Consider the following 11,503-nt stretch of genomic DNA (forward strand, 5'->3'; position numbering starts at 1 on the left):
ATAATAACAACAACAATAATAACAATAATAATAACAACAACAACAAGTGATAGGGATTATATACAACAGAATATATGCCAAACAGTAATGTCACATATGGTTATGATCTATCCAACATATCCATATCATACATATGTCTTTCACTCATAATGGATAAGTGCAATCATTTATATCACAGGTAATGACAGTTTGTTAACGTCACATCTATAGGGGAAGACAACACTAATATTTCAGACTTAAGATCAGTTCATTGTTGAAAAAGCTTTTGGGTCAGTTGTTGAGGTTGGGGTTAGGTTAAAGCAGTGGTTCCCAACCTTTTTCCTTAAAGGGGAACTTGGCAACTTTTTCAGCTTAATAAACCCGTTTAGAAATCATTTGGATGGTTAAATGCTGTTCCGGTGAAAATTGGTGGACCCCCCCAGGCGACCCCAGCGGAAAACCAACCTTGCAACTTTGGCACTACCATTCCCGGTAAATTGGAAATAGGACAGTATCGCGAGAAGCGCAGAACGGAGCGGAAGAAAACACGAACGCCTTACGGCAATTCCACATAAACGCACACGCCGCCCTCAATAACGGTTAGTGTATAATGTATTACCCACATCGCGTAAGGATATTGCTCCACACGAAAAAGTTGCCCGGCGAAAAAAGCACATCAGCAGCGGTAGAAAAGTGAAATGTGAAATTACACGGTTCCCAAGCCCTGTAGGGGACTCGTTGAGAAAAACATGGATGACAAAAGTGAAAACCAGTGAAGAAATGGCTAGAGCTTGCCAAGTTCCCCTTTAAACTGACAGAGTAACATATTTTATGAATATTTCATACTATATTCAATGCATAACAGTAACAATTGATAAACTGTACAATGAACCCAAACCGGGAACACAATAACTGCAGGAAGTGGGGGGGGGGGCATACTTGCTGTGGTGCAAAGGGGCACGTGAAGTGCTACTTGTACTCTCTTGGTCTGTGTCTGTGTCTTCAAAGCTTGATGTCTTCTTCAGCTTGCTTGTCTTTTTCTGTAGAGGAAAGAGTTATTGACAAGTGAGAGACCAAAGAATATTGTTGAGAGTTCTCTTCATGCATAACAGCTGCTTCCAGAGATGGTAAAATCCACTTTAAACATGTGAACGTATCCTGGATGCTTTTAAAAACCCGTATAATTTGACCTAAATTGTAATAATTTTGATAATGTTTGTCTTGGAATGCTAAAATTTTAATCTGTTTGTCATCTTCTGTAATAAATAAAGAGAACACACACAACCACCTTTGTACTTATCACAGCAAATGAAAGATTGGGAGACTGAGGGAAATACAGAAAACTGACTTTAAAAAGTGAAAGCAAAGCAGACAGAGGAGAAATAAAAAATAGCCAACCTTGCGTTTAGAGAAGCTGCCCATGAAGGAGCGGCCTGTACGCTTGTTGGTGCTGGGATTGGCCTCGTCCCCTGTGTCCGTCCCGTCCTCGCTTTTACCCTGCCAGCAGAGGAGACACTTAGCATGTTTTAACAGGAAACATTCTTAAGATTTGCAACTGAAACTGAGAAAATGTATCTTGTGTTTGTGCCACATTTCATTTTTTGACTGCACTGTTTGGAATAATTTCAACAATGACATTCTAACTAGCTGCTCGTAGAAAGAAATCAGTATAGAGAGTGGAGGAGAGCTCATTTGAATTGAGGTAAAGTTAACAACCACAAACTCCACTCTCCTTCCCAGTGGTGCCCTAGCTCACATTTATAGCATTTCACACCTCAAACACAAAACATACCCAATAACATTATAATTCATATAATCAAACTGTAAAACACAATTTGTATTTAAACTGAACCTCAAACAAAAAAGTAAAGCAAGTAAGAATATTTGAGTGAAATATTCTTTAACATGTTAAAGAATTTAGCTGCCTATTCTCTCTCCCTCTGTGCTGCTTGTCACAGTACTGTAAATCACAGTGCACTCTGCTGAATAACTTTGCAGCCGACACCAATATATTACCACAAGCAGCTTGTGACACTGCTATTACTGTGATAGAATCTGCGATACAAACAATCACTGGATTACATGATTTAAAGGCATGAGGAGTTATTTTTATAACCTTTAAGTGGATTTATGGACAAAGGAAAGGGTGTGTGTTAATTATTTGTTCTGAAATGTGTTTTTTAGCATGTTCGTCGCAGGGTAAGTGAATGTCTCTCCGTCTATTTTTACCTTGGAGCCAGTTTTGTCAGTGGGCTTCCCGGTAGGTGGCAGTGCTGCGATGGTGAAGCTGTCTGGGTCTTCTCTGTCTCGGATTTTGGACTCCTTCATCAGGTTGTCCAACTTTTTCTTGGCCATGTTCTCCACCTGCTTCCTGTTGGCTGAAGTCTGGAGCAGCAGGAGGAAAATTCAAGAGAGTGAGGATGATGATCTATGGTCATCTGTGATACAAGAGGTGAGAGAGGGGAACTTTGGACAGTTCCCGTCTGGTCAGAGTTGTTGCTCATTTTTCACATTTTCATGTCGTAAATGTGACATTCTGTGTGCTTGCTCCACAATTCATTTATATTAAATGGCATTTTATGAAACTGACTTATAATGCTAATAAAAATCACATGTTTGTACAATTTCAAATCAGTTATGTTGAACATTATATGAGCAGAGATGAGGGAGGAAGAAGGGCCTCTAGCTTCAGCTTTCTGGATCTCAGAACGTCTACATTTCTGTTCTCTTTGCACATACAGGACTGTTTGTAAGGTGATTTCTATATGTTTTTTCTCTATCTGCTTTGGGGTTTGGCCTGTTGGTTGAACAAAACAAGCAATATGAAGACATCTGGACACTGTGATGACTTGAAAAATATTAATGAACAGATTAATGGACAGATACTTACTATCTCAGTATAATAATGGGCCAAAAGTATTTACAGTAAGGAATGTAGGAAATGCAATCAAACTCTTGCAGAAGAAAGTAACTACTGTGCTTTGGTTATATCCAAATATGTTTAAAGCTGCAGTTTCTTTGGCTGATGGTTTGAAGATAGTTTATTGCTGACTCTCATTCCTAGCATTGGTATTTCACAACCTGGGAAGGAACTGCCACAAATAAACCTCTTTCTCAGCTCAGCTCTGATTGGTTGTTTTCATTCAAGCCCGGTGAATTCTTACAAATACCATTAGGAGCACTAGGAGGAGCCAGAGGAACCTGATTGTTTCAGAGATTATCTGTCTCATGTACTACTGTCAGGATATAGTGAAAGTTTCAGCAAATATTTTTATAAAAGTTACCTACTGCAGCTTTAAAAGGTCCAGTGTGTAACATTGTAGAAGGATCTATTGTCAGAAATGGAATAAAAGTCAGCCTGGCTGTAGATAGGGACTTTTGCATTTCTTGCGAGTTTCACGGTCATGCCAGTAAATCCTACACACTGGTCCTTTAAGTCAATTGCTGTTCAGTTCTTCCCTCAAAGTAAGTTGGGTTTTTGTCCGGTGTTTTGTCTACTGTAAAAGACACCTTGGAAAAACCTCTTACCCTGGTCTAACCAGATAAAGAAAGAAAGAAAACGAACATCATGCAGGACCCTGCCAAGTTTCATGAGGCTCAAAGGTGAAGCAATACATTCTGTTACATAATTCAGATCCTCCCAGACAATTTCAAAAATGGCTGCTTTAGTAATGCAACCCATTCCAGATATGAGAGTATGACTATAAATTATAGTATATAATGTATATGGTGTCCAAATAGTATGTTGTGTTTTTTGCCAAATAATGTTAAAGAGAATCAGATTATGTGTACTGGTCCCACCAGTTTATATAGGAAATATTCATTTTCTAAAAAGTATTTCCAATGAAAATAACAGGAACACTGTTTGTGAAGAGAACTGTACATATAGTGGACAAACCTGGACAAATAAAAAAATAAAAACTATTTGCATGGTGCATGCCACCATTCAATATAGGCGAGAAAATATGTTTTTATAATCTATGCAAAGCTTCATCTGAGCTCCCTCTGTAAAGAAACCTTGGATAATAACCCTTACCCTGGTCTGAGCAGAACACATCACACAGGATCCCACGAGAGCTCACATTCCATGAGCAAAGATGAAGCAATGCAATCATGTTAGATAATGCAGAACCTCCCACTGGTTGATGGATGGACCTTTAGTAATGTAAGTATTTCCACATGTGAGAGCATAACAAAGAATGGCAGTGGGAGATCCTTTATAAAGATGAAGTGGAATAAATGAATGATGCCACTGAGACATCACTGCTCAGTGCTCAAAATGATATGCACATGCTCAGTTCAGCCATATGGTGGCAGAGTGTATCCATAAACCACCTCAGTCTAACCAGACCACAGCAACATGCTCCACAGAGTCAGACTGAATATATAGGGCCAATAAGAAGCTTTTATGAATGAAGAATGTGGTCCAGTCAGTGTTGTCTGTCTGACATGATGGATGGGATGCAGGAGGACAACATATTTATTATAGAATGGATAAATATAACCTTTAACCTGAGCAAATACTAAGGCTTTAATTTGATCAGATTGCACACAATTTAATGTTTAATTCTCATTTTCTTATTTCAAATAAGACATTTTGGGCTCATATTAAATACTTAAGATGCTCGTTGCTTTGGTTTTGAATAAAAGTAGGACAATACCTGAAGAATCAGACCAATAAGCAGAATCGATAATGGCAATGGTCAATAAAATGTTATTAGGTAAAAGTCAAAGAGGCTGCTAAAGCTAACACCTGCCATCTAAACACTACCAGCTTATGTTTTTATAAAGTGAATATTGTTCATTTAATGCTTATGAATGACATTGTCTCCACTAGTTTTATTAGCTACAAGACACCTATTGTAGATAGGTAGATGTAGATGTTTGGTTCATAAAGGAAACTTACACACACATTTGATGGAACATCTCAAACATTCAACACTGCAAAGTGTGTTTGGGCCCACCACTTTGAACTTTCACAGGCAGGATGAGTAAGTTATGGCACATGACTGGGTGAAATTTCTGAAGTGTGGTTGAGAATGAGCTTTTTATACAGTACCTTCCACTTTGAAAGAAGCAAGCAACAGTTGAAGAGAAAAAGAAGGGACAAACAGGAAGAGAAAAGAGTAGTAGATGAGAACAAATAGCCACACAGAAAGAAAGAGAGCAAACCGCAGAGGTAGCAGTATAAGAGATCAACATGAGGAACAAAGGCAAGGCAGGAGAAGAGAACACTCACACTCTCCACAGTTGAACCACAAACCTTTAGGAACAGGAAATACATGCACAGTTCACATTTGGTCGGCTGGACACAAGGACACAAACCCTGCCTCTGGTAGAGGGGATAAACGTGGTGAAGTGGAAGAAAAGGCCAAACAGTACATACATCTCCGTTCATCAGCTTGCAGTCGTCCTCCATTTCATCAGCGCTGTCCTCGTCAGACACGTCTCCCTCCTCTGCATTCTCATCGATGTTGGGAGGCAGTTTCTTCCCCTGGTGGAGAGAAGAGCAAGTCATAAGAACAAACAGTTGCAACATTCATTTAAAATATATTTGTGGGCCATGAAAAATGACTTTACATGGGCCACTATGTACCCTTGTTACCCAGCCTATAATCCCCTTCTTTTTATGGTTTATTTGACATTATCTTTGGCTAACAATCCCTCCTGAGTGGCAAAGCCCTGTAGTGGATTTACTGGTTGATAAAGCAATGGGTGAATTTACAGTACCTGTTGTACTTTCTATTAAAAGGAGATATGAGGAGTGAGGGATGTATGGGTTCAGCCGTCGATGTTTTGGTAACAGATGGGGCCCACTCTCATTGCCTGAGCCAAAGATTTTTCATTAATATGTAGGGTAGTTTGTCCCGTGGTTAGCAATCATCTTCGATCACAGTGTCACGGAGCTGGAGGCCTGCAGCAGCACTGTGGCTGATACTGTCCCACACTGGTACCCACAGTGATCCACAGCACGAGTGTTACAGGACGGAGGGAAAGCCATGTCAGTGCTGCTCAGAGTGCTTACATACTGCCATTACCAACACTCTGCTGACTGTCCACACAGGTAATAGTGCTGGTATAACAGCTGGCAGAGCAGTCCTCGGCATGCCAGGTATTGGCAAGATGCCTCCTCTTTAGTGAAAGCATCTGGTGTCAATAAAGCCTCATTAACCTCAATACTGTTCTCTCCCCTGTTGACAGAGGGCTGCTGCTGCTTATCAGCTTGTTCCCCTGCTTCTATTGGTTAAAGCCATGTGTGAAACTAACTTTAATGGTTTGTATTACAAACTCTGCCATAGTGCCAACCTGAACAGATGGTTTACATCACAGTTGAGCTTTTCACAATGACCACATTAGACTTCTAGCAGAATTTAAAGGTGCATTTGGTTAAAGTAAATGTGATGATGGGCTGTTTATGACCACTACGAAACAACTGAAGTTGCAAGCTTTGGTTTTAGTAGAGGGGGGAACACAATGAAAGTCTTCTAGCTATGTATATAAAAAACTAAAAAAAAATATAGATTTTTTTAAATCAGGAAAAAAGTCCTGTCCAGCCTTTGACTGATTTTATTTGAATAATAACAAATGACACAGCATCAGGGCAGAGCTTCCTGTCAGGTTGCATGCAGACCCAACAAACTCCACCAGTGCAGCCTTTTCTGTGGCAGGAACTGACTGTGGAGACCAGCTGCTGGAATTAAATCTGGGCGCAGTTCAGCAGGTGATACCAAGCAGCATGAGGAACCCAAGGTTATGGTTTGTTATACCTGCCGTAGAAAGGGCTTATAGAGGCCTAAAAAGCAAAACCCAGGGCGACCTGAGCAATCGCCCGCTTCCTGTAAGCTTATGGTATCAACAGAGGGTGACACAGATGAGTGTAGCAGCATTTTTATCAACTCAGAGCTCCTCTCAGCTGTGAAGTGAAGCCGAATACCCAGAACTGCTCCTGACCCGCAGCCATCAACACATTAAACCAATTATCTGTGGTCAGCTGGACTCAGGATATTGTGTTTTTGACAATAACACAGACTAGCACTAGCAGGTAATGAGCCAGCCTGCATTCTGCAGTGACTTCACAAACAACTTAAGCTTTTTATTTCTTCCTACACTCACTTTTGTTTTTCATCCTCTTACAAACATGTTATATTCAAACAGTTTCTGATCACGTCACTTGATCAGCCCACAATCTCCTGCCTTTGAAGTCTGCTCTCTGTGATATTCAAACTCCAGATATTAAAACGGTGAGCTCAGATAATCGCCCAAGGACAGACTCCTCTCACCACTGAGAATCACTCACTTTTTAAACATCCAAACTCTGACTTTACCTTGACAAGGATCTTGCCCTTGAGTATTTCTGGCGACGGCAGCCGTCCAGACTCATCAGCTTTGATGTTGGACAGGTCCAGTTTGTCCCCCAGGATCTCGATCAGGTACTGAGCCATCTTCTTTTGCTGAGGAACGCTGCAGTGGTTCTCTATGGACAAGATGACTGGGTACCTGAGAGATGATCACACACAGCAGATTGGAGTTGGAGGGCTGAGAGGTCGGTATCTGTGCGTCCTTGCAGCAGAATTTAGGTATAAAAATCATTATTAAAGATTCTGACTTTTGTTGATTCAACCATGATACAGACAACATACACTGTACAGTATAAAATAAATCACATTCTTCAAGAAGATACCCAATTTACATTTCCTGGCTTTAATGATGAACTCTAACATTGACATTTTAAATTGAATTTTACAACATATATGTTGCTAATTTGAGATGAACCAGGTGAAAATCAGATCACCGTTGAACGCTGCACAATGCATGCCGGTCTGACTTTCTGTGACGCCATGCATACGTGTTTAACGATAACCTTACGAGATCGAGGGACCCGCAGTATTTAGAGCTAGCTGCTTTTGATAACAAACACCACATTTTGCTGATTTTCTGGGTGAATTTAATATTTATCTCTAGACTGTAGCTGTTTAATGCCCATATTGTGCAATGAAGGTTTAATCTGTTGATAATAATGAACTTTACTTATATATCAGAACGTGGACTGAAAACTACAGGCAGCTTAAAGATGATCCAACAGGATGCAAACATTTCTGTGACTTGTATATTTTCTTCTGCAGGCAAGGCGCATGTTAGCATGGTGATGTGCATTTAACTCAAGTATAGCCTCACAGAGACGCTAGCATGGCTGTAGACTCTTAGTCCTGTTAGGAGTTATTCTAACCAGTTAGGAGCTGCCTTTGGCTTTAGGGCGTTTTGTGAATATGGACCCTGGTGTTTAGCACATTAACACGTAAAACATCTCAATCTAGACGGTACATTTATTCATACATTATACTGCACCTTGGCTGCCAGAATACATATAAGCAGTACTGACATTTATACAGCAAGAAAAAACCTGTTCACTGTTAATTTTCGGCGCACCACTCTTTAAAGCTGTTTTATATTGTTTTACTGATTGATGTTCTTGTATTGTTTTATATTCCGTTATTTACGAGTTGTCTTTGAGTTTCAGAAAAGGCTTTAAAATGTATTATTATTATTATACTCGCAGATTTAAATGTTAGTATGGTTCAGTAATCCATCTTGTGGTTTCTAGAAGTCTCTGGTTTAGAGCCACTTAAAACTACACTGAATAAACAACTTGCACACTTATTTAGGTGTCCTGTCTTCTTGCAGAGGACCAGTCTAATATTGGTCATATGTTGGTTTTGGTATCTTGTAAAAAATGCTCTTTTATCTGTAGATGAAAATATAATAAATGTGCATGTCTGGATGAACATCAAATTTTAATCAGTATTTTTCATAGGGGTGAAAGAGCTGTGAAGTCTTAAAAAGGAGAACCTTTTAAGAGCTGGCTCCTCATTCACAACATATTGGCTGCAACGTTTTAAGTCAGATGGATGCTTCCGTCCCACTTTTGTCCCCGTCAGCCCTCTGCGGAGCCTGTTTTTATTCAGCGTCCTGGAAAATCTGATTGCTCTTTGATGTTGAATGCAGCCTTTCACCCTGCTCCTTTTTAGCCAATTATCTGTGGAATATGCCGTTCACAATTATGTTTTCAAAAACACACAGCGAGGGTGAATATGCACACAGAGCACATGTTTCTCCTTCATTTTACTTGAAGAGACAGGATCTAAAAATAGATTCTCTCTGCTTCCTCCAGACTGTGCATGTCGATGGGATTATCACCTTCTGATGCAGATTCTGTGAGGAGGAGGGTGTCTGTGTGTATGCTTTCATTTCTGTGTGTCTGTGTGTTCTCTCTCTGTATCTGCACAGGTGTGAGTAAGGTTTTCTGTTGGTCTGTAGGGATATTATCCATGTATGGTATGTAAATACAGATGATTACAAACTAAAAGAAAAAAATAAATGAGTCAGAAGAAAGAAACAAATGCAGCTTTCATACAGGACGCAAGGGCTCACTGAGTGGTTTGATGAGGATGTAAGGCCTTTACCAGATCTACCGATTTTGGAGCAGTGTGTTATGGGCCGTGGTAGACTGCTATTCATCACCTCCACCAAGGAGGTGTTTTTGGTGCCGTGTTTGTCACGATTATGGAAAAACTACTGGCCCTGATTTTCATTAAACTTGGTGGAAGGGTGTAGTATAGGTTTAGAAATAGCCTATTAAATGGTGGAGCACATACACAAATTATTTTAAAATTTGTTGGGTCAATTTTAATACAGACTTGACTATTGGTCTGCAACTACAGTGCCCTTGTAGTTGGGAATGGGAGCTGGTGTTGCAGCCGGTCACCGTCAGACACTTAAAAGGAGCCCAACAGCCCTACAGGCGGAAGTTGAGAAACTTTATATAAAAATGCAAATCACATCCAGGTGAGTGCATATTGTACTTCTTTTAAAGTCTGCTGCCTGTAACCTCCTTTGAGGAGCCACTGGCAGCTACAGCATGAGCTAGGGCTATGGTTTAATACTATGAGTTTGTAAGAAGTGACTGCTCGAAAACAACAATAATAGTGGCTGCTAAAGAGGTCAGCGTAGATGCTGCTAGCATCAGTTCTATAAGAACTGGACAGTATTTCTTCAGTGAAAAAATGGCAAGAACAGCACTGAAGGATTTTCTTAAAGAAAAAGATGTTTCACTCTTATCCTCACTGGCTTCAGTAAGAGTTTCACTACATTTTTGCCTGGCCCTTTCCAAACAGTTCCAAATGAAAACTTCACAGATGACACTGGTGCAGTCCGGTTACCGTACAAGAGGAGTGGGGATCTCATATATCTCTGTATCAGACATAAGACCAACATGGCGGTCTGTCTCGCCAGTTGGGTCGTGATTGTTGTATCACAGGTTTCACTGTGGAACAGGAAATTAACTACTTTAAACAACAAAAGACACACCTCCTGCTAATATAGTTCTACCCACTAGCTAACGATGAAGTGCAGTTTCATATGATGGGTGGGGTCAGTTAGTCACACTAAATCGCACTTCATTGGATACATTTATGCAACTGCTTGAGTTCAAGATGAGGCATAGCATGTGACAGGAGATAAATGAACAGTTAACACAATTAGGTTATTTGTTAAATGTATTTTCTATTTCACGGTGCCTTTAAGACTCCATATATTGCCATATGACCTATCTGCTTCTCTTCTCCATATCTCTGCTGTCTCTTAAAATAAGGGCAAAAGTGTAAAAATATTAATTAAAAAAGGGAAGCGTGAAGCATAAATATAAAAGACTAACTGTACACTAATGAGACAGGAAATCTCGCTGTGTAACAGTAACACTTTAACCTGTGAAATGTCAGTCCTTAAAAATGCATGCTGCACCTAAATATACCATAACATCAGCCCTGTCTCTGGTTATGTGCATTTATTCTATGATAAATATTATTTTTATCATCATCATAACCTCACATGCCATTACCTGAACATCAACATATCAACATATTAAGGAAAGGCCTTAGTGTATCGTGATATGCTGTGAAGGAGCTTTCCAACGTATTAAACCCATCCGACCCTGCAATTGTATTCCAAGCCTCATTTCCCCCCATTTTTCTCAATGGTCTTACAACCCAGCAGCCTATGTATTGCAACTCTAACGTGGAACGACAGCATACATGTCCATGTACTGCTAAGGTTATTTTCCACATGCTGTACACACACGCTTTATGGTTTGTTAGCTGCCTTCACTAGAAAGATGATGAAACATTAAAGTGGTCTGTTGGAGCGTTCTGACTGAATGTGTGAGCCAGTGGATATGTGTGTGTGTGTGTGTGTGTGTGTCCATCCATCAATGCAGGCTGACATTAATATNNTGTGTGTGTGTATGTGTGTATGAACTTACTCATTCTTGGCGAAGGCGTACTTGTTGATGGTCTCGATGACATCTTTGAAGAGGATCTTGGAGGTGAGCGTGTAGCCGTGATGAACAATGGGCTCGCCGTCCTGACCGTCCCAACAGTCCACTGTGGACCGTAGAGAAAAACAAGAGACAGTGTGAGCAGGACAGTCAGTCAGTGTATCAAAGCCTGATAATACACTGATCAGCCATAAC

At 40.2% G+C, this 11,503-nt stretch overlaps 1 protein-coding gene across 1 annotated transcript in view; it reads right to left on the reverse strand.

The window, feature by feature from the left end:
- The window catches only part of plch2a (phospholipase C, eta 2a), a 66,186-nt gene that overhangs the window by 17,487 nt on the left and 37,196 nt on the right, over window positions 1-11,503 (reverse strand). Inside the window, exons 8-14 of the mRNA XM_035657482.1 lie at window positions 11,294-11,414; window positions 7,305-7,476; window positions 5,366-5,473; window positions 5,039-5,044; window positions 2,209-2,364; window positions 1,378-1,476; window positions 919-1,019 (exon numbers count right to left, since the gene is read on the reverse strand). Coding sequence (XP_035513375.1) covers window positions 919-1,019; window positions 1,378-1,476; window positions 2,209-2,364; window positions 5,039-5,044; window positions 5,366-5,473; window positions 7,305-7,476; window positions 11,294-11,414 — 763 coding nt within the window. The remainder of the gene's footprint in view (window positions 1-918; window positions 1,020-1,377; window positions 1,477-2,208; window positions 2,365-5,038; window positions 5,045-5,365; window positions 5,474-7,304; window positions 7,477-11,293; window positions 11,415-11,503) is intronic.

Source organism: Morone saxatilis, unplaced genomic scaffold (assembly GCF_004916995.1).
Source record: "Morone saxatilis isolate NCDOM2014 unplaced genomic scaffold, NCSU_SB_2.0 Contig15, whole genome shotgun sequence".
Taxonomy (NCBI): domain Eukaryota; kingdom Metazoa; phylum Chordata; class Actinopteri; family Moronidae; genus Morone; species Morone saxatilis.